At 36.5% G+C, this 24,255-nt stretch overlaps 2 protein-coding genes across 5 annotated transcripts in view; one reads left to right on the forward strand and one right to left on the reverse strand.

Moving 5' to 3' along the window:
- Positions 1-8,535, forward strand: part of IL15 (interleukin 15) — a 32,326-nt gene extending 23,791 nt beyond the window's left edge. For all 3 annotated transcript variants that reach the window (XM_069012750.1, XM_069012752.1, XM_069012753.1), the window contains 5 exons: positions 6,010-6,116; positions 6,540-6,621; positions 6,778-6,819; positions 7,653-7,796; positions 8,323-8,535. In XM_069012750.1, the coding sequence (XP_068868851.1) occupies positions 6,010-6,116; positions 6,540-6,621; positions 6,778-6,819; positions 7,653-7,796; positions 8,323-8,436 (489 nt within the window). In that variant the 3' untranslated portion in view covers positions 8,437-8,535. The remainder of the gene's footprint in view (positions 1-6,009; positions 6,117-6,539; positions 6,622-6,777; positions 6,820-7,652; positions 7,797-8,322) is intronic.
- The window catches only part of INPP4B (inositol polyphosphate-4-phosphatase type II B), a 390,079-nt gene that overhangs the window by 6,744 nt on the left and 359,080 nt on the right, over positions 1-24,255 (reverse strand). Inside the window, exons 26-27 of one of the 2 annotated variants that reach the window (XR_011150457.1) lie at positions 9,262-9,375; positions 1,509-1,632 (exon numbers count right to left, since the gene is read on the reverse strand). Coding sequence is in view for 1 of the 2 variants with exons in the window: in XM_069012729.1 (XP_068868830.1) it covers positions 1,596-1,632; positions 9,262-9,375 (151 nt within the window). In the remaining variant the exon portion in view is untranslated. Of the gene's footprint in view, positions 1-877; positions 1,633-9,261; positions 9,376-24,255 lie in introns of those variants that run through there. The other variant, XM_069012729.1, reaches the window with a different exon arrangement.

Consider the following 24,255-nt stretch of genomic DNA (forward strand, 5'->3'; position numbering starts at 1 on the left):
AGTGACTGATACCTTGAAAAGACTGACATTGCATGGAAAGAGGTAAAGAGAAAGAAGCATTCTTTTCTGGCTGGATTTTGCCATCTGGCAAATATAAGGTCTATAGCCAAGTACTGGACACATCTTCACTAGGCAATGATCTGAGCTCTGGGCCTGAAGCAGAAAAAAAAAAGGCCAAAGGAAATATTTAACTTCTTCAATTTCAGGTTCTGATGTTTAAGTTACTGGGTGGAATAGCAATGACTCTGTGACCTTTTGGCAAATTTTCAAACAGGCATTGTAAACTTTACTCTCTAGTGTAAATGCCAATTAGCAGGAGCATACAGGAGAAGGAAGGACTGTCAGGAGGAAGAACTACTTAAGCAAACAAAGAACATACAAATACAAAATGTGATTAAACTGAGAGAGTCTCCTGCCATGCTGACTACTGAGAATACTCTTGAAGGTTAGCACTACTCTAATACAAGCAGAATAAGCCATGTAGGATAGTACTCCACAAGACAGTCACCACTATACAACAAAAACAAGGAAAGCTGTAGTTCTCGGGGGAGGGAGGTGAAAGGGAAGTAACCAAATAGGAATCATATTTAAAGAATAACCAGTTTAAATGCTGAGAAAAATGCTTTAGCCAGCCCAACTCTAGCTAAATACAAAACTTCTAAAAAAGCACTTAATGTCATAAAAGCTTGAAGACTTAACAATCCAAGGCATGGTTTGGCTCTTAGCCAGACAAGCATTCAGCCATATGATTCAGTTTAAAACCTAGTAATTCCACTGTCTTCCTTTCTGGATCAGTAAGTAAAAGCCAGACAGAAGCATGGAAAGCTCACTCTTCGCCTTCAAACCTTGAGGAGAAGAGCTGCTGATAACACCTGGTGGAGCTTGAGGGCAGATTTCCTAGGCTTCTGTGCAAAGATTGGTAGGAAGAGAGAAGAGGAACTAAATGGATTCAGGCACCATGATAGCATAGAAACAACTCTTTAGTAGCTGTGGCATCAAATGGTATTCAGAAGTAACCAGAGATGTAAAATAAGTTTCTTTGGTAGATGGAACTAATCTGTAGAAATTGGAAAAGAATTTAAGGCCCTGGTACTAGATCCCATCATAAGTAAATATTACTTGTATTACTTCTTTCTGTTGATATAAAAAATTCCTGGTACGCAAATAAAATCACCCTCAAAGTGTGTTTGAGGGCTGTACCTATAGGTAGCATCTGTGCCAGAGTTTCTTATTGTCTCAGAGAACATTAATGTGGTTCTCTATCTCTGAATTCAATTTGAATAATTACATTCTGATACAAATTCACATTCAGGGCTTTTCTTGTTTGTTTCCCTTTGGTTGTTTCCTGTAAGAAGCCTAAAGAAACTTAGGAATGAAAGAGCAGAGAGATTCTTCAGTGAGTCTGCTCCTTTGACTTTCAGTGTTTTCCAGCATTTACTCCGTGACAAGGCACTAAGAACATGTCTTTCCTCTAAAACTTATCCATGAAAATTTGATTTCAAAATTACTTATTTAAGAGCTCAATATGGAAACATCTATCTACTTCGGAAGTACTGCTTTCTTTATGGGCTCCATTCCTCTTCCAGTCACTTCCATTAGTTTATGAAATCTTTTCTCTCCATGGCTTCTCCCCTGAAAAAAAAGTAAAAAAGAATGTTCTTTTGGTACAAGACTAGGGAAAAAAGTCTGATTTTCTTCACAGTCTTATGGACTCTGACATTCTGTATGCTTCTGAGCAGAGAGAATGCACTCTAGTATTAAGCACAATGCACAACCTTAAACAGATGCAGCGCTCTAGTTGTGCAGCTACTTGGCACTTGTCCCCTTGAAGGTAATTAATTGTACTAGAGCAAGAGGACAGAACAATTAATTAGTAGAGCCAACAAGTAGAGGACAGCAGAACAAGGGCCACAGGGTGAGATTTTGTTGGGGGAAGAGGCAGAGTTCTCTAAAGGAGGCTCTAATTTTTGTGACAAAAGAAACACAGAAGAAGAATTGCTGCAACAATGCAAATGAGTGGGTGTAAAACTCAGCTCTGCATGATGTAGACAGTACTTGAATAGGGATCTAAAAAGACCCCTACTTTTTGCATGAGATGTTGCTCAATAAAATGTCAAAGGACTGAAGAGAGCTGGAGGTGAGGGTACTATTTTAGAGGAAAATTTGCAGCAGTAACAGAGAAAAGAAGATTTGAAGTACTTTGCTGCACAAGAAGCCGAAGAGAAAATGCTGAGGACACATATTTGTAGAACAGGGGAGAAGACGAGACTGACTAAAATGGGGTAAATAATGTGTAAGAAGTCTATTGCACTACAGAATGAAGACAAGAAATGGGAAAATAGGTTGTTATGAGAGAGGTTTTTGAGAAGGCTGATTTGCTCATGGGAACAAGGACAGGAAAGGGCTGATCAAGGAAAAAAGCTGTGTGCTAGAAGTCAGGAAGTTACAGAAAATCTGAGAGTAGCCAAAAATTAAGAAGGTCAGACTTCAGGGCTTTGGGTTTTTTTATAGGCGAGAGTTTTCTGCAAAGAGTGAAAGGTTGTCAGGACGTACCAGGATTTTGAAAGAAGTGGACATAAAGTTCTAGCAGGGGAATATATTGAGGTCTGAGCCACATGTGTGCTACAGTCATGAAGAAAACACTGGCACTAGACAGTTCCCTTTTTCCCATAGAAACTGAAAATATTATCACCAGTTTCTAAATCCCTCATAAGATCTGAGTACATTGTATGTTTCTGGTCACTTGTTTTCAAGAACAAGGAAGCAGATGAGGAATAAAGATATAAATAAAGAATAAAAATCCAGTTCAAAATAAGGAGAGAAAAGAGAAGACCTTTGCCAATAGCACCAAATGGCATGGCCAGGAAATAAACTTTCTTACTTATGAATATCTCATCTCAAGGATTCAAGGAGAAATTTATAAGCAAATATTAATAAAGAAGTTTAGACATGTGGTGTATAGGCAGAAACATGCAATTTTAACTGTCTCTATTTTCCATCACATGTGACTTAAATACTGTAAAAAGCCATGAGTATTTTCTTTTGACTAACTTAGATTATTGTTTCTGTGACAGCTAAACCAGCAAAATCATTGGCTGTTTTCTGCTTTGTTAAAGAAAAGTTTTTTCATTTGCTTATACATTTGCTTCTTTAAAGAGAAAAACAATAGCACTGTATCTTAGATATCACTCAGAGGTAACTGCTCTTAAAATGCTTAATTTAAATTAGTTATTAAAAAACAGCATTCCTTTCCCAAACACTACTGTGTATATCATAATTGATTTTTGGAAGAGCATATATTCATTTCCAAAGGCTTTAATCTTTAGAGTAGCAAGTAATCAGGACACAAGCTACAGATAAAAATATTTATGTCCATAAATATGAGCTACTCCCTTTTCCAATGTTCACATGGGTAAAACCAGAGGTGTAATGGAGACAGAGAGTAATTGGTTAATGATTACACTGAGTAAGAAATCAAAACCAGACATTATGCAAAGAGAATTTTTACATTACAACATTATGTTTTCAAGGCAGGAGAGCAATTTGTCAAAGCTTCTAAGCCAGCTAGCAATGCTTCTGTTGTTGAATAATAGTTTGGATAAAAGAATCAAGAAATTCAAGTAGAAAATGGCCCTGCATTTATGAAAGGAATGTTTTGGGGGATGTAGTTGAAATTAAAGCCTCTTTATGAACAAATGGAGTACCCTTTAGAGTATGCATGTAGTATATTTTTCACATATTTATAATCAGTACAAGATTTCTATTACTCCTAAAAACTAAGCATCTATTTTACATTAGCAATTATAATTTTATTAGTTACCTACCACATTTAAGAAAACCAAAGATGCAGACAATGACATTTAATCATTAAGAACACAGTGTTCTGGTGTCATTACAATGAACAATTATTAAAAACAGGACAGAAATAACAAACTAATGATAACCCTGGTCTGTTATTCACTAGATATTATAATATATTATTTCCTCACCATGAACACTTTGTTCTGCAGCATAAATTTGACAATGCATTTGGACTGGGACTCCCTCTCAAATCAGCTTTTTAAGGACCCATAACATTAATTATAAATTACAAAGCTGGTTTGTGTTTATGGACCCATCTTTCATATTTTAATTTGTTGCCACCTCATCTCATTTGATAAAAACTGGCTTATAGAATGATAAAAATGTTTAGCTACTGTAAAATATTTCTAGTATACTTAAAATTATTTTCTTAAAACTTGGGGTTAAAACATGTTTTCTTCAGCTGTATTCACCAACCAGGTGTAAAATTTCTTTAAATGCACTTGGAGTTTCCCCATAGGGCTATTTCTGAACTTCACTTAAATAATAATAATAAAAATACCCCAAACCCAACAAAAATAGGATATTTTCTAAGGATGAGCGTATCAAATCAAAGCAGTTAGTATGCATATTTAACAAAAAAAAAAAAACAAACAAAACCCAAACCCAAAAGAAATAACATGGCAATTTCAAATCAATTTTAACTGTGGAAAGGTTAAAGCCTTTCTGTCATACTATAGCAAAATGATTTAGCTCTTTTGACCATATCCAAGAAGTTAATAATTACTTTCCATTGTTTTCCTGTACATTTGAAAAATATACATGTATAAGTACTTAATATTTTGGGTTTAGTACTCACATATTTTCAATTTCCATTTGTTGTGGAAGCAGTGACAGGTTTAGCCTTGCTTGTGGACCTACTTTGGCTGACCATAACACAGCATCCTCCATATGGAAATTGTTCAGAAGATGTAGGAGGTGTTACTTGCTCTGTCCTTACTGCAATTTAGATTGTCATACAATCATTCATTTACATAGCTCTTATTTAACAGATTTTGGACAACCAAAGGGGATAAAAGGGGCTGACACTGCTTCGCATTATGGGATGTGGAAATTTATGTAGGATTAGGTAATAATGCTATTTCAGCTATATCTTTGGGACTTGGAAACACAATAATTGCAATGTATTTCAAGCATTTTCTCATTGAAAGAGTAGCAAATATTTGTTACAAATACTCTCCAGATGTCCTGTCACACATGATCATTATTCTCCTGGGTCTGCTTTCAGCAAGTGAGCTGCAATACTGACAGTGTATGGATCGACCTCCCATTTGGATATTTTTACCACTACAGAGTGCTAGCTCTTGTTTTATTATGTTCTCTGGTCCATTTTAAAATATTTACTTGCAAGTTTGCATGTAAATAAACAGCTGCTAAAGAACTTTGAGTCAGTTATAAAGTATTACATGTATGTTAAGGAATAAAATCTTGGATCAAAACCACTGCACTGCAGTAGATAATTAACCTAAGCCTGTGAGGGAACTTTATCAGCTTAAATCAAAGGGCTTGTGACTTTGCAACAAAGGTTACCAGGCTGTGCACAGGGAAATGTTTCCTGGTGGACAATGCACAGCTTCTCACAGCTTCTCCTTATTTCCAGTTGCCAAACTCCACTGAGGAAATTCTTAAATGCATCACTGCCCACTATTAGACACACATACACTGTGTAAAGAAATATAAGTATATACTCTATCTAAATATTATATTTAATAATTATACACATAAATATAGCATTTAATGCATTCAATGCAGAGTCTCACATATATGCAACCACAATATTGGAATTAATGTTGTAGGTAATTCATTGAATTTGGGTGACAAATGGTAGCCAGGGGAGAGGTGGAAAACAAAAGTTCTTTAATATTGCCTCTGCCTTGAACTGCAGCCTGCAGTATGAACAGACAAATAAATAGGGTGCCCAGAATGAGTTCAGGTTTTCGCAGTGTTCCTTCAGCATGATTTTCTACCAGCTCTTTGGTAGAGATTATGTATTTCTCCAAGCTACAAATCACTTGGTCTTTCCAGCTACACACAACAATGTCTTGTCTTTATTGGATGTCTTGGCAAATTGGTTAATTAAGTCAGTACTAAAGCAAAATTCTGTGCAATCAGATTGTGACAAGGTATCACCTTGGTTGTGTCTTTCAGAATACACACCTGAAAAGCATTTGTCTGCAGTATCAGCTGTATCGGCTTCTGAACAGCCATTGCTTTTGCCTTTTAAAGAATGGGATGGGACTAATCATCTTCCTGTGGTAACTACAAAGTCAATATCAATCAGACAGTAACTACAAATGATTTATGTTTACTATCACAGCTGTCATTTTTCTCCAGTCACTTCAGAGAGTGGATTTAGAATTTTATTTTTACACTTTAAAAAAATTTTAGGTATTTTACATCACGTAATTGAACTTTTCTCTTGCATTATGTTCTGTAAATCTGGCATTTTAAAAACCCCACATTGTTTATAGAGTGTGTGACATGAGATGCAGTTTTTATGTATCTATGTGATTTTATGATTTGTCAAATATGCTTGCTTGCCCCAAACATTTACCATATGTATCTACACATGTAAACAATGTATCGGTAGTACCTTAGAATGCTGACTCTCTTTTTCAGCATAAACATGGTAGACACCTCCTTGTTTAGCCTAATGGTCACTTTCTCTTCTGTTCTAGTGCTTATGTACCAAAGACAGAAGCAGGTTATTGCAAGTGGGCAGCAGTTCTGAACGATTTGGAGAGGATCAAGACATCCGAAGTAAGTTCATAAAACAGTCAGCATTTAATCATAGAAGAAGATAATCAAGTATTTAGCACTGTACTCAGCTAAGAAGTGTGAGGGAGAGGGAAAGGGATGGTTTGTTAGCTAATGTTCATAATAATGTCCATAATTCCAAATCTTGTTTTCTTGTAGGATATTGATGTCAGTTTATACACTGCAAATGCAGATGAGGATGTAAGTAAACTTCACTTATGACCACAACTAATGTTTAATGTCATGGCTTCATTTCCTTACTAGAAAATTTCTCCTAAACCAGACTTGTTCTAATTTGATAACTGTGTCTAAAATCAAATAATTTGCCTTGGAATAAATAGTTTTTCTAATCAAAGTGCCTATGATAAATTATGCAAGCAGGTATTAATTATTTTTATTTAGTCATCTGCTACTAAAATTAATCAATTAAAAAAGATGATCAAGGCCATGTTGGACGGGGCTTTGAGCAACCTGGCCTACAGAAAGGAGTCCCTGGGCATGGCAGAGATTGGAAGTACAGTATCTTTAAGATCCCTTCCAACCCAAACTATTCTGTGATTGCATGATTCAAAAATATTTTATCAAATGCTAAAATAATGCTGGTATTCATTTGTAATTTAAGGGAGCATGACCTCCTTACCAATTCTGAATTCAGATCTCTGAGTTAACATGTTAAAACTACTAAGAATAATATCAATTTAATTCCACTATGTTTAGTTATATGCCAGGTTCCTATCCTAATTAATTATTTTCCTATGTTCTTCACTAAGACACTGTTTCACCTCATCTTAGCAAACTGCTTGGCCTTTTTGTTCTTAGCTTTCACAGCGCATCTCTGCAGATATTCAAATGTATTTGAACAGTAAGAAAAGATGCCCAGTATGTAAAATTCAGCCACTTTGTGGCTGATTTTATCTTAGATTATATCTCACTTATATCATATTTGTGTTTTAAATTGTATCATAAATTATGTCCTACATTCGCTTATTCCTTTTTAATCACAAAACTATTGCAACTGCTTTTTTTTTTTTCAGGAAGAATGCCAAGAACTTGTAATGAGGTGCTTTTTCTTAGAGACAGCAGTGATTATTCAAGAATGTCGTATCAAAAATTGTAGTAAAACACAGGATGTATGGAACATATGGAAAAATGGAAATGAAAGCTTTGAAAAAAATAAGGTAAGTAACACCAACAGTCTGGAAAAAAGGCAGAAATACCTCTTTTTTACATAAAGAGTGGGATGGTAGAGATGAAAACTAGTGAGATTCCAGTAACCTGCACATGTAACAATGAAAAATCAGAGATAAGTGGTTTTTAGAAAAGCAGTTTCAGGATTCCCATCAAAGCAAATACTTTTGTGCATGCATACATATGTCAGGGTGTTTGAATGTGTGTGTATAAATGACAGTTTGCAGCTTCAGTACCTGAAGTCAGATATATTAGACATATGCAGAAAAGTATCCTAATTTTCAGAGGGACAGTCATTTGCATCCTTCACTGAAGTGATGCACATCTCAAAGATGATCCTATTCAAAAAGAAGCCAGGAACTGCACAGACCATAATGACCATGGAAACCTCCACTAATGATTTCTGTAGCCATTATCTGCATTGGAATTCTTCCCAAAAAGAGGGCAAAAAAATTAATTCTCTCTCAGGACAAATGGATCAGTATCCTGCTTTATTATTTGCATTTTGTTTTTCAGTTGACTTCCACAAAATCAGAAAAATGCAAAGAATGTGAAGAATATGAAGAAAAAAATTTTGCAGAATTTGTACAGAATTTTGTAAAGGTTATACAGAGGGATTGCAAACATTGACCAAAAGACACAAGCTGGGAAACAAGATTCTTACATGAACATCTTCAGAGAAATTAGATTATCACCAAAAATAAACTGGAAAAAGAGCACAATTTACAATCCTCTTGGCTATCTCTTAGTATATCTATTTCTACTGTGGTTTTCAGGTAAAATCAATTACTTCTTCTACTCAAGAACTCAAAGTCAAAAGTTAGAATATTTATTTAAAGACTCTTCCTTGCCCTTTCCCCCTTTTGTACAATGCTAGCGTAAGGGCATTAAAAATTATCTCCAGTCTTCTCACAGAAGGTAAAGCTGGTGCTTGGTTCTGCTGTCCAATGACAACATGTTTTGTTCCTTCATTTGTTACCTCTAATATGACTTTATTCATTAATGTAATGACTACAATTCCTTTATCAGTTACCATAGATTTCAATCGAAATTTCAACCAAAGGAATGTTAATTTCATTCTCTGAACAAAGGAGGTGACCAAGTCTTTTATGCACTTAAAAAAACCCCAAAACTATGTGGTAGAAATCTTTCCTGTGAAGTAGGGTTCATAACTTTAGTCTCCTTTTGGGAAAGAACTTTGAAGGCACGAATCACTTTTGACCAGTTACTGGAAATCATAACTATATTTCTATGACTCAATGCAGTCACCTGTCCTCTGGTATTTCTGCTATGTTGCCCAGTCTTCTTTGGGCTCTTTCTAAACTAACTGCTTTCCTCATGATTCATATCCATGTCATACCAGCTGCCATCCATAATAAGTAATTCTTTTCTCCAGGCACCTCCATTTCTCTATCTTAACTGATAAATGGCTGAGTCATTCAGCTGTCCACTTACCAGGAAGGAAGTCTCAATCTCATTACGGCAGCAAACACACTGCCTGCTTCTCTCTTATTGTTGGGATGCTCCCAACAGTTAATCTTTAGCACTCTGAGGAGATGAATCTCTAAACTGCAAGAGGAAGAACATAAATGTGAGCATGTGGGATGTCATCTTCCAGGGGACTTGTAGACAGACAAGTTGGTAAATTCATAAGCACATTGATATCAGCATTAATCACTGGTAGACATATCACAAAATAAATAAATTATTTGCCACCACAAAACATCAACAACAGAAGTGTTTATTACGTAGTTTGGATGAGATAAAATGGTCCTACATTTTAAATTTTTCCTTAATTCAGTGGTATGCACTGAATATGATTTCCCTTCCTGATGTCATATGCACAGGAAAGGTAACACCAAATTACAACTTCAGTCAAAGAGATAAAGGGACTTTCCTTATTTCTAGCTTTGAGAGAACAGCATTATACTCATGATGGGAGAACCAAAGAGCTGCTTTGCTCAGAGTTTTCTTTATCTTGACCATTTTGAAAATAAATTTACTGATTAATTTTATTTTGTTTTTCACTAACACATTTACCAGTGGCAAATATTTTAAATACTGTGAATTTGTCTTTTCAAAGAATATTGCTAAGTCTGTGACCCCTCAGCTTGTCACCCTGTTAGCCACTTTCTGTTGGACACTGGCCATATCCCTTTTATTTCATTTTACCTCCACCTGGTCCAGGTGCATATTCTGGAATGAAAAGAGGCCATTTTCTAATCTGTCCAACATTTCTCCTAGGGCTTACTTTTTCCTGAGAGCTAAGCAGCCAGCTTTACTACATCCTGAATCCAATGGTTATAATAAATGGTCTGATTGATATAAAGGGTGGACTAAATTAAGGCCAGCTTGTTATTTGTTTGGGATTTTGTTTGGGTTTTTTTTTAATTAGGAAATTCATATGCATTCCAGAGGAAAAACATGGACACATCTGATCTGACTACTTAGTCCTGTAGGCAGAACAGTAAAAACTGATTCAGAATGGCTACTTCTGAAGTAAACATCCCCAGATTGAAGAAGGTATTTCTTCTACACAAGTTTTGAGTTATTTGTGTGGCATTTACTAGCTAATATTTTCCACCTGCTGTTGGCAAAAAGTAAGGAAAAGATTAATACCGTATTTTCTCCAATTAATCCTGCTCAGTTTGGGGACTAAGGTGACTCACGGCAGAGTGTTTCTATGAACAGAAAGAACAATAACTCTACCTTTTGACATTAGAAGAGAAGAAAAAAGCTCTTCCACAGAAGTTTTGGACTACATAGTTCTGTGTTCCTGACTTTGCAATAATTTAAAATCTGCTTTTCCTTTCCATTCCTACTACTTAGTATCCACATTTCTTTTCTATATCCTAACAGGACAATGCAAGTAGCATTATCCTGTCTGACATCCTCTGCCTTCTTGTTTTAGTGGACCCTGAAGATAAATATGAGTTGTTCATCCATAGAATGTTGCCTCTAGTGTCTCCCAAATGTTCAAGCACCTGTTGATCGTCTGCTGTTCAGATGATTTCACAGACATTTTAAATTCTGAACTACAGATACATTTCTTGTTGGGATCTTCACTGTTTCTAGGAAAATATAAAAGAAGGAATTCTTTGCATGCAGTGAGATAGCTGGGGGATCAACAGCAAATTCAGATTATCCATCTTGTTCATATGGTTACGTGAGCAAAATAATAGTAAAGAAATGTACTTTAAGCAGCTCCATGGAGCAAAAGCTCAGAGAGGCAATGAATATTTGAGTCAGCCAGCCCAATGTACAGTGGTAACACTTACAAAGGAGGGCAAACAGTGTATTTGAGATATATATAGCTATATAGTATATATAGATATCAACAGGCATTCTCCATGGATAAAGCACTGTTTCAGCTGCTTCAACCTTCAACCAAGGGTTCAGGTTCAAGGTTAATAGCACCCAAGGTGGGTAGTTACTGTAGAAACCAGAACATTCCAAGTACATCAATTACACACACAGTTGTTGTTAACTCATTTGTCCAGGCAGCTGCATCATAGTTACTGTGGCTCTGCTGTCCACTAACCCCAGACTAAGAGCCCTGTCATCCTAGTGAATCTTTTTCTCTGACTCTAAACCCTTTTCTATTTTAATGTGGGCAACACCCCAACAAAATGAAGCTCTTAATATTTAGTTGCATTTCTCATAGGAATAATATGGAACAAATATATAGGAACAATATGATAATAAAGTAACCTGAGATTAGCCTAGTTGTATTATCAACAACTCCTGTATCACAAGACTTGCCCTCATCACAGTTATACTGAAAGGTGACTGAGCTGCCAGCCCCTTCCTTGTAGTATCAGAAACACAGGGAACATGAAACATCCACTACAGGAATGAGAGCAAAAAGGAGGAAGGAAAATGAGTGAAAGCCTCCTTAAATGATAACAGTGAAAGCAAAATTATTCCAACTCACTGTGAATCAACTGAACCACATCTTTCTGAGCAGCAGAATTCAGCAAGGGGCTGGATGAAAATATGGAAATTTGCCTGCAATTGGAAAGTTCAACAGTAAATTTCAAAGAGTACTTCCCAGAACTGCAGTCAAATCATTCATGTCTTCGTCTTAACAGGAACTAAAGGCAGCTTTCTTTGGACATTCCTGTCCTGAGTCTCTGAGTCAAGGTCATAATAGGATATCTTGGCAGGAGAATTAAGAATGTGAGAACGAATTTGCTGCTCAGAACAAGTGGATCAAATCAAAGCAAGAGACACAAATTTCATTGTATCTTCAAGTCGATATTGGTGTTCTTGAGAATAGAAATAATATTAATTTTTTATCCAAAGTGGCCTTCACTTGCAGCTTATACATATGAAGGCAAAACTTAGTAGCAATAGGAACAGCATCACATGCTGGAATTTCTGTACAGCATCAGGAGAGTGATCAGCATGACACTGAGCCGTACTTAAAAGGGACATTCTGTAATGTCTAAAGGGTTATATCTTCTCTAGAGGCAGAGAAGAAACAAACTTTGCTCATATGAACTCTGTGGAATTTTACTCTCATGCACTTAGGGAGGAAAAGAAAGCCATAAATGAGCAAGCTAAGCATTTTTTCAACAAAAAGTTCAAATCAGCACCTTGAAACCATCTCCTTCCAACTATTTTCCTTCAAACAATGTCAGAGAATTCACCTCTTCTTATCAAAAGGCTTAATTAAGCCAATAACACCTTAAATAAAGACAAAAGGAAATAAATACATTTCATAACCTCACCCTCTTCTACATGATTATTAGATGTGGTATTTTCTTGACCAAGTCAAGCCAACCAGGAATCAATTGGCTTTGTAAAAATGGGGGAAAAGATGAGGCAATACAATAAAGAATGAAAAATCTGCTTAGATGACTGACTTACCTCTGCCATGACATAAGCACCTCACTACCTCTAAAAGTTAAAAATATATAGGAGGAAAAGGAGTGAAGTTAGAACATAAACAGAAATCAGGGGGTTTTCTGGGAATTTTCTTGATAAATACCAAAGGCTAAAAAAGCTTATTTTAACTTTAACATACAAATTACTATCTTATACTGCTTCTCTTCCTTCTGAGTCTGAATCAGATTTTCAGAGATGAATGGTGACTACTGGGTAAAAGCTTTAAAATCTCAGGCAGATGGTGAATTGGGAAGGAAGCAGCCAAAGAAATATCAGGAGTTATCTAATGTGTGAGGCATAATCTTTAGAACGTGTTCCCATAAACAAAATAAAAGAATTGAGTCATCCTGGATTAATTGATTAGAGTCCCTTTGTAAAAACATATCCAACAGGAATGGATCATGACAGTTCCTATCAATTCTGATGCTATGTCACCTAAGGAAAGAACTGAATCTTTCATCCTATTCCTTCAAAATCTGATATTCATAGGGAACATAAAAGTGTTTATATTCCAGTGGGATGTGTCCACAGTTCCTTCAAATTTCTAAACCTGAATATTTATTTAAGATTTATCTTGTAACACAGTCTCTCATTGTATTCGAATTCCCTAGGCAAGGAAAAACAACAGCGTGGTTTCACCTCCAGACTGTAATTCCACAAAGTCTTCAGCCATACAAATTTTGCCCCTTTTTTCTTTTCCTAGTGGGACTTAATACTCCTCAGGGCTTTCCACTTCAGTATACACAGAACTGTTTCTAATGTACTGCTTTTACAAGTTTTAGTAAAGGAAAACAAAGAACTGCAAGTAACTTCTTCTAAGTCAAGATGCTTTCTTGAAATCAAATTTTAAAATACATTGACAGTGTTGCTGAAAGAACCTTCATTAGACCCAAATACTGTATTTTGTTGTCAGGTGAACAGAAGCCATCAGCTTGCAGGTTTTTTTTATTTAATGTCTTTCAGGAAACAACTGCATTCCGTTTTTCAAGATGAAATATTGTATGTCAGTAATCCTTACAGAACCTTAATGGCCGCTCTACAACACACGACAGACCTCGATAAAGTGACAAAAGAGAATTTAAGAGAAATTTAAAATATACTTATGTCATTGAAATATGACACAAACAATGATAACATTAATTGAAACAGTGTGTCTATGTCACAGATAAAACTGAGAAATCATTCTTTTTAAAAGTTGCTTTTCCCAGCTCTTCTAAGAGTCACATACTCCCTGCAGTTAACTGGAAATCTATAGTCTTGCAGTAATACAGGACATATTAGTAATCCCAGCTCGGGGGTCTTTTGAGCCATTAGTTTCCCAATGAGCCAGAATTTTCTCTATCAAGAAAAGAAAAAATCTAATATTTTTTATGATTGGTAGAATCTACTGTTTTTCAATGCAGTACTGAGAAGCCAAACCATACTTCTGGTCAATCTCAAGGCATTCAGGTCAGTGTATTCAGTCTGTAGTACCTGGAACTCCCCTGTCCTCTGAGGCAGTGATACTGAATAGCAGGTGTTAATCATAAGCCATTATAACAGCTGGGAATTCCTTCTCCTCATTAACCTTAATTGTGGCTTTTAAAATCATATTTTCCAAGAATCTTCTTTTTAATTTATTAGTTGAAGATAACAAATGAGAAATTACATTTCCTTTGGTTGTTCCTTTGGCAAGCTTGCTACAACTAATTCAAAGAAAATTAGATCATTATGAATAATTTCTGCAACTTTTTTCTATAACAAGCTTCGTACTTTCATGCATCATTTGACATTTTAAAGTTTTAACTGAAGTCTTCAGACAACATTTCTCTCTCTTATAATTCCTACTACAGGACAGTGACCAGGCTTTATTTTACCCCAGACAATCTTCCTAGCAGTAGGTATCAGTCATTTGGATAAGTTAACTTAACCAAAATCCCTTGGCTGTAGGGTAGTTTTATCAAATTGCATAATTCCTTTTTAGGACCTCATCCTCCAGTATTTTATACCACTAATAAATTATGAAGATCTATTTGGGACAACTTAGACAGAATTCAGTGAATTTCTGAAGTTGTTTGTAAGTTTTAAGTTCTCCAGCTATAACAGATAAGATGCAGATGTTAAGCACTGGCTTAAAGACCTAAATGGGGTGTTTTTTGTCAGTTTTATGTCCCCTTTTTTCCCCATCGTGACCTTCTGGGATCTTCTGGAAGCACAGATAATTCTGGATAGTCAGTGACTTATTTCAGCAGTGGTGAAGGAATCTTAAGCAGACAAACTTCCACAAAGGGGGCATCAGAGCTGGGACATAAGCTTCCGCAGATAACATGTTTGTATAGGGTCTCAGTTATCTGGTGACTGACAGTAAGTCAAGCTACGGAAATGATGCCCTGTCCTCCTCAGTGCACAGGGAAAGGCACCATCACCAGCAGCAAGTGGCTCTTTGGAAACAGCTATTGAGAAGCCATAATTTCTGTCTCTGTGCAGCGGAGCTCCCGGAAGTCCCACTACCAGCCAAGTAGGATGGTGATGATAGCTGTGAGACTATCTTGGAACATGGTGTTTATACAGAACATTTTCTTCCAGGAAAGCTGCCTTGAAATAAAAATTTCAAAGCTGTGTTCTCTGGACTTTATGAAAGGCCTCTATGCATATACAAATAAAAAGAAAGGCTGGGGAGGCCAACAGGCACAGCACAGCCTATTTGGGCTTGGCCACATGAATTAATGAGTCTGCATTTAGTCCCAGAAAGCAAGGAGCAATTTTAAGCTGTATTGACCTAAAGTGACAGGACAAAAATAATAGCATTGTTGACAAATATGCTATAAGAGAGGATGAAGGCATAGAAAGTATTCTTTTTCCCTCTGGTCCTTGAAGTTATTCCAAACACTAAATATTAAAGTTGACAGTATTTGGAATTTAACACTCATATATCTGTGACTCCTCTCACTAAGCTGTTACCTGCATCTTCCAAGTCTGCACACCAGGACCAACTCAAGGAGTACTGTATGTTGAAACCAGAGCATTCTTTCTCCCTGACCAGCCACAAGTAGCATTTCAAGTGCAAACCAACTCAGTAATGGTAATCTCTAACACCTAAAGTACTCTGTAACCACCACAATCATCCAAACTCTGGGAAACTGAGGAAGAAGATAATGCACAGCTGTTTTCTTAGCTGCATATCATGCCCCTGAATGCTAAGACTAGCAAATCTCAAGGTTCTGAGATAAAGGAAGTAAGAACTAAGTAACATATTCACTGTTTACAATGCCAACCCGTGCTGGGAATACTTTTGTTTATTAATGATAAAAAAACAAGAGCTGCCTATACCCTTCCCACCTTCTTGATTCATGGTAAAAAGCATTGTATGTGCTTCCTTCTACAGCCCTCTTCTCTTTAAGGGAGTTACACTTCGCACAATAGTTAGGACATGGGGACATATGTTGTAACTTGTAACTTGAACAGTGCAGCTGGACAATATTTCTGCAAAGAAAAGGTGTTTACTTCAAACAATATTCTCTCACAGCTGTTGCTACAACAAAAGCATTTCAAGAGAGCTCAGAAATCTAATCATGCTTCATTATTGGTTGTTTTCTGGTTTGTAAGCAGAGTTGCAAATAACTTTTTTTTACTTGAAAATATTTTCTGCCAGAAACTTATTGCATCTTCAGAAACAGTGTTTGAAGCAACTTAAGCTGAAGGTTTATTATGAGTCTACTGATGTTATTGTAAAAAGAGAATAAATATTTTTTGTCAAAAATCATGTAGCGAAGTAGTTTGCATTTTTCACAATTCCTAGGAAAATACCTTGTGGCATATAAAGAGTATAGATTATATTCTCAAACTTTCTCAGTACTTGAGGGAAATTTACAGTGTTTTTATTCTCTACTCCAAAAAGTATTACTGGAATTTTCAACTTTCACTATCTTCAAACAAACAAAAAAAGGCAACTTAAAGTAAGTCAATAATGGTTCTCAGTCAATCCAGAAAAACTGGCTCAACAGTAAAAATCTTGGCTGTATCTAAAGCCATTAAGAATTTTCCAATCCTTGTGTAAATGTAAAACTCAATCTCCTTTGAATACAAGTGTTTCTTGTAGATTTTTTCCAAGATTGCTCAAATACTATCTGATATGTACCTTTGGCAATAGTTCTACAATGGATTGTAAACTCATTCTTGTTTTGCAAATATAATGGTAAAATCCACATTGTGCTTGAAATTTCTTGTATTTTTCCTTGATGAAAGACCTGAAAGTGCTTTTTACTAATTAAAATCAGAGATGTGAGTTGTCCAAAATATATACAAGTGCTTTTAGAATCAAAGGAGATTTAACTCCATTTTTATTCCATATACAAATACTCAAAACTTTCTCAGAATATATTCTAACGGGGGAACGTTACTGTAAAACATAAGTCTGAATTTTTATAACTTCTCTGTAATCATTTCAAGAGTTAGAAATTCAATATAACACTTTTGCTGAGGGTAGAGGGTTAAATAAAGAATAAAGAGAAAATTTTAAAAAATTGATAAGCAAAATAAATTATTTGAACATGAGCCAGATGACTATAATTTAATTTTAGTTTTGTATATTACTAATTTTTTTGTCTTATCATCTTCCTTATAGTCTCCCTTCCAGCATTTCTTTGAGTTAGGCTTTAGGCTTTTACAGAAAACCCTTAAAGCATATGGTTACACCTTCAGGGTTAGATCATGACTCCAGGACACAGCCTTTCATTTGGGTTGTGAGAATGGCATTATCCTGCTTAGAACAAGGAAGTTGAGGAGCAGTGAGGTGACAACTCCTTGGGATGAGAAGCAGAATTTACAGAAGTCTGTGCATCACCAGCCTTCTGCTGTGGACAGCTATCAATTCTGTATTGTTTAGATGCCTTCTTCTCAGGAATTTGAAAGAATTTTATAAGAGCAAAAGAAAATGAGAAAGGTAACTGAGATGAGTCACTGGTAGCAACTCCTCTGCTGTAAGGGTCAAATTTCAGACTGATATACAACTTTCAGCTAAAAGGATATTCCCAACTACAGCAAAGTGGTAAACTCACTCATGGCCAGGCTCTTGATCACAGGATCAAAAGAAAGAACAACTAATATTTTCTCTAATTAAATTAGTTCCTTTTTCCTTGCTATTTAACCTCAAATATATTTATAAATAAGTCAAAATTAGTAATCTTTCTATGCCTGCTGACATAAATATGTAATTTGTCTCCTTACACTCACAGTCCTTCTTTAAACATAGAGTTGCTAGAGGTGTAATCTTTCTTAGGGACTTATGTAAACATACGTAAGATCCAATGTTAAATGGCAAAAAGCAGACAATGCACATGTGAAAAGTTCTTGCCAGCTATGCACTGTAATTAGCCAACAAAAAACCCCGGAACATCTCTTATCCCCTGCTACTGAAAATATCTAACTAGCTCTCCAGCCATCCACCTGTCTTGCAGGTAAACACTTTTGGAAGTCCCCCTGCTGAAGAGGGGAGTGAGTGGAAAGATGGGGACGTGTTTGGCCCAGAGGTCAACCCACAGTACCCATTCTGTGCACTGTCAGTACAGAGCTATTGCCCTTTTGAGCTCAGAGGTCTGGAAATTACAGAGATCCCTAATCACACTTCACTGCACACAAATGACCTCTCAATTTATTGTTCCATCCTCAACATGCACCACTCAGCATATTCAGTGCACTAAGCACATTTTGGAGTTGCTGTGGCTTAAAGATTAACTGTGACAAACTGAACTTTTCAACCAAGTATCCAAAGGGAACATACCAATTTTAAGCAATGCTGAAGTTCCATGCAGACAAAGCATATGTTCTAGTAATAGCTTTCCAAACTACATGGCCAGGAGTAATTTGTAAGCTTTACAAGTGGGTTAACAAACTGGATATGGATTCTCTTGTGCTCCCATTTCTATGTCTGTGTGGTCCCAGAGAGGGTTTCTTACCAAAGCCAGGGTTAATGAACAAATGTGTGCAGTCCTTTCCTCCCTGCAGAGCCATCACACTACCACAGAAGAAAACACAAATGAGTTTTGACTGTGAATGTCCTCAGACCATCAAAAGGAAACCTACTCTGAAAGATTAGTCTGAGCTCTCAAGAGCATTGCAGGCTTAAGCTGCATATTAGTGTTTAGTATTTCACTAGAACAGTTAAAAAAACACCAAAAGTGAAAATCTTTGCTGCATTCTGGCCCTTCACATTGGAGGATTTCCCAAACAACTTCTAAGAAATTAAAGGGGTATTTATTATTATTATTACTGCAACAGTAATAGTTGATAATAAATAGAATCTGTCTAGCTCAGTGAACTATATAACCTCTTCTTGGAAGTGTTCAACACCATAACACCAAGTTTATTAAAAAAAATTCTTGAAACATGCAGTTGTACAACTTCTTTCATGGAACAGACAGCAGATAATTAATTATAACCATTAGACTAAATCACAACAATATCTCTCTTTAAATCTTAGACATCCATGATACACTTATTAGAGTACCTGTATATTAAAAAAATAAAAAGAAAAAAAGTAGCACTAACAAAACCAGAAACAAAAAAGAAGGCATGACTGGGCTGCTAATCTAGCAATAGGATGAAGGAATGAGTAATAAAAATCTCTCTTTCAAGAATATTTTTTTAGTAAGCTTGCAAAGTAGACAGCTCATGAGTGCCAGGTTGGAGAGAGATATATTGTTGGGAGTAAATGCACAATTTCCACGAAGGGATCAAAATTATCCTTGAACTGACAGCTGTAGCTGAAAGACTGAAAATAACCCTTGTGTTTTCAGTGCTCACACACTTCATCCTTTCCTACAATTTCATTTTTAGCACATGCTTTATATACCTCGTGATTAGTCATGAACACCCAAAGGTGTTTGTAGTGCTGTACTTAGTAGAAGTAACTTTAGAAATTCCATTACTAGACTGGGTTTTTGCTGGATCAAAGTTCTAATGAAAACTCATTTAAGATAATAAAAAACTTTATACCTATATTTTTCTAGCAAATTTTGATTAAATTTAATAAAAATAGATGTGATATGAGGTTTTTTTCAGTCAGAATGGGCAGGCAATTTAGTTGCGAGCATTCTTTAGCAACATGCAAGGCTTATAGTTCTGCAGGTGTAAGTCAGGCACAGACCTGAATCTTTTTTTTTGTTTTGGTCTATAGAGAAGCATGTAAAGATATTGTCCGTCTATTAAAGTATGCAAAGGAAATGGATAACTGTCATGGGATTCCACAGAGAAGATTTACATCTTCACTAAAGAATTTGGAAATGCCATGAAACATTTGTCTGTTAGTGTCCGAGCATATAAAACACTTGTCTTGGAATTCCATTTAGGTAAAGGCTTCATAAGCTCTGGTTTCGAAATCACCAGATGGTTGAGATTGAAGGGACTTCTAAAGGTCATCTGGTCCAACCAACTCTGGTCAGGCAGAGTCATCTAGAGGAGGTTGGCCACAACCATGTCCAGTTGGCTTTTGAGCATCAGTTTTCTTAAACTATAGAATGACAGATAATAATAATGGATGGTGTCATGCTTTCGTTCTGTGCTGTTCACCAGGAAATTAAGCTCCTCGTGAAGAACATAAAAACAATTAGTTATACTTTATGTTAAGTTTGTCCTGATTCCTATAGCATCCTGGAAACAGCAGTCTGACTCATGGTCTTTTTAACTCAGCCCACTAGGAACAATATGCCAATAGTACTTATGAGAGTGGACATGATAGTGGGGGTGTGTATAAATAAGATCAGTGTTCTGAACCTTAAAAAATGGCTTTAAAGAGAATTAATTTTTTTCATATTGTATTCTGTGCATTTTAACTGCATTACACATCTGCTTGATGGTCAATAAAAGCTATTATAAAGAATTTCAGATTTTAATTATCACTCCTGGATTAATATTTTCATAGAAAACAGCAACATTTTCAATTTAAGGATTGATTAGAAGTTTTGCATGTAATTGCTTAGTGTACTCCTTCCAGATTAAGCCAAATGTCTTGGCTCTCTTCGGTACTTAGCAACACTATAGACAATTAAACAAAACGGAAAAGCACAGACAAAAGAGCTCACTGTACCTTGAAACACAGCACAGAAATCAGACAGACTGATCTGTAGTTTCAAGAGGGTTCATTCCTATAATGCAACCAACCAACAGTTGACACTTTACATCTGATAATGGAATATTTTACCTTGGCATATGCTCCTCTAGCTAGGCACTGGGAAGAGTTTCCTTTCAGATCACACTTAATACTGCTCCCTTTTATGAAGTACTTCCCTTTGAACAAGTAATTGAAAATACTTGAGTGCATTTCATTATAGGATTACCTCCCAGTCACATTCTAATAGAAATATATTTATTGTTCTGCAAAGACTTGTTGAGCAAACAAGAAAAGCCCTTGCCCTTCACTAGAATTCTATTTACCTGAAGTCTGATTTAAAGAATTTTGATGGAATGGCCATCTCTGTGCAGCATTATTTTTTCAAGATGCCTATTTAGGACTTGTTCAGCATTAAAGTTAAGTCAATTGGTTACTTTCAGTAAGATTATAATAATTTCCTACCATGCACATTAACAACAAGATGATTCCACGCTATTGGACTACCTTATAGCACAGAAGACTAGAAGTTATATAGCAATGAAAACAAAATTGAATGTGAGGCAGAAAAAGGATTGTATTTTTCAGGGTTGGAAGAGATAGCATGGGGAGCTGGGGGAGGGAAAAGGCTGGTAGAAGGCAAAAGAGTATTAAGCAGGTTTAACTGAGAAGGCCGGGGAGCAACCTGTCCATGAAAAATATGGCAGCTTAGGTCTTGTGTCTGAAAGACACTTTCAAAGGTACCATGAGGAACAGGAATTTTTCATTTCCTCCTTCCCCTGTTCCTCTGCTGACATGTTTTCTCTCCACCTCATCCCATACTCCACAACCCATCCTAGACAGAGAACTCCACCCTCCTCCCCACCGCCAAAGGCATCTTAACATCCATCCCCCATTCCCGGCCTCTGATTAACCTGCTTTTCTTCCCAGCAGCTTCCCTCATAAAGGAAGGGCAAGGAGAAACTCCTGAAAATGTGAGTTGAAGACAAGACAGAACCAGAAGCAGAACCCAAAGATCTGTGGATCTCAGAGAATAAAGCTTTCTGACCTTTTCCTGGCAGACCTGAGGCAGATGTGTTGGTAGGACAATATCTGCTTTGGATTTGGGCTATTTATATGGGCTGCCATTGCCTTCCTCATCCTCACATAAGCAGCAGCATGTGGGGCAAAGATGGATTCTTTAGACCACAGCAGTCCATCGTTGCCCCCTCAGGCACAAGCTAAACATGCAATTTGCAGCACCTACAGACGGACACTGAAGAAAACCAAGCAAGTTGTATGGATATACAAGGCGCTGTTTGCATCCTCCAATCCTGTTAAGTGTCCTCAACAGAAGAGGCTGACTGTTTAGGCAATAGTGCGTGGAAATTTGAGAGCAGCTGTATGACACTTCAGGCCTCGAAGGCAAGCACGTATACAAGTGCTATTATTATAACACGATATCTTGGAGACTTCACCTAGGACAGATATCATACTCATCAGGGCTGCAGAGAGCTCCAGGGGAATCCAACCTGTCCCTCAGTTTTTGCCCTGTTTGTCAGTTTTCCTGCTTAGGGAATCAGTTGATTCACCCCAAACACAGGAGGATGTGTAGGTAAAACATGTTGGTTCCTAATTCTCTCAGATCTCGTTTCCCACCTGTTCATATTTTGAGTCTTGCCCTCCTGTCTCTGGCACTTCCAGCTCTGCTTCATAATCTGCCATTCCCCAGTCTGTCCAAGCACAGTTTCAGGACAGGCAGAGAAAGATCTCATCAAATCTGAAGTAGGAGTTAATCAGGCATTAACTTGAGAGACCCTGGAAATTCTCAGTATTCATCACTGAACATAACACTTCGCTGAAGGGGAAAAAAGACATTGAAAAGTAAGAAATTATTCTTTTTGTGGGGGGATAAAAGGGGCAAAATTATCAGTAATGACTCTACAGTACTTTGAATATTTAAAATGCTATATACTTTATGCATTTATGAAGTTGATTACAAAAATCGCAATCACGAGAACAAGTAATGGGAATGTGGTGTGCAGACTAATCTTAAAACTTGGGAGTCAAATTCCAAATGCCTACAAATGAATTTCCACTCAGTCCCCTATGAATTTACTCACCACAGTACCAACAGGACTACTTGAACAAAGGAATGTTCTCCTATTTAATAGTGATTACATATTATGTATTGTAATTATTGCTGCTCTTACTTCTATAATTATGGAGGCTTATTCATGAATACAAAATCCACAGTTTGGGGTGATGATCTATTTTCAGCTAATAGGCTAAATTCAAACATAGCTGTGTCCAGGTTTCCACTGTAACCTTCTAAACTTCAGTGTTAGTAGAACTTATGGTTCATTACCTACTAATGCCCACAACTCATTTAACTCACATAATGATATAGATGTTAAGACATTACTCTCCTCTATTCGAAGACTGCACTACCTGCCACAGAACCACATAAATCATAAATTGTAGTTGGTCTTTCAAAGGTCTTAAATTCTACTTTTATCAGGGACTCCCTTTCAGAATAAAGAATAGTGCTTCTTGCTGTGGTCAGTTCTAATATTATAGCTAAGAGTCTTGGTGATGTTATTTTTGTATTGTGACAGGCCTGATTACAAGAAGGAAATACAATGGAATCATAATGATGTTACTTATTTTGTATTGAGACAGCACTCAGAAGGCAAGAAAAAGTAGAGGCACATTCTGCTAGGCATTGCACAAACACAACATAGTAGACAGTGACTGCCCTGAGGAGATTACAGTCCCAGTAAGATTTACAAAGAGTAGGGAGTAAATGACGTCCAGTACTAGGATTCTCTTTCTGGGTTTACTGATACATGACTGCATATCCCACCTAAATTATTTTATTTGATGAAGACATATTTCAAATCACTAATGCAAAGGAAGGAATTTTGATAATCCAACAAATCCTAAACTTCAAGCCTCAGACAACATCTATTAGTAAAGATGCTGTTTCTCACACAGAACAATTACTATATCTTCTGGCTTACATTCAGTGATGAATACCTGGGAGCTGTGCTTAAAACAACTTGTTTAGCACCATTACCTACCTTGCATGCCTTCCATGTTTAGCAGACTAGAAGGGGCCCAACATGAAAAAGTTAATAGCCCATTCCATGCATCCCTGACCTAAAGAGACAAAATCAAGCCAAAAGGAATACTGTTAGTCCTAGCAATGCACATATATCTCTATAAAGAAGTTTTCTATCCCTTTTTTTGTTACATCTAGTATTAAAAACAGCACTGCTAGTACAATAAAGGCCATGGGTTTTTTAAAAGTGCAAATAGAGAAAGGTAAGGTATTTTTTGTACAGAGAATTCCATCAATCTCCTGTGTAAAGGAAAATGGCCAATACTGCAGCTGCAGTCAGATTCCAATGTTGTTAAAGTTCTTGAAGCTCACTATTACCCCAAGGAAATTTTTGTTTTTCCAGTTTCATAAATCTCTGTTTTCTTCATGAACA

This window comes from Aphelocoma coerulescens, chromosome 4 (genome assembly GCF_041296385.1).
Source record: "Aphelocoma coerulescens isolate FSJ_1873_10779 chromosome 4, UR_Acoe_1.0, whole genome shotgun sequence".
NCBI lineage: Eukaryota > Metazoa > Chordata > Aves > Passeriformes > Corvidae > Aphelocoma > Aphelocoma coerulescens.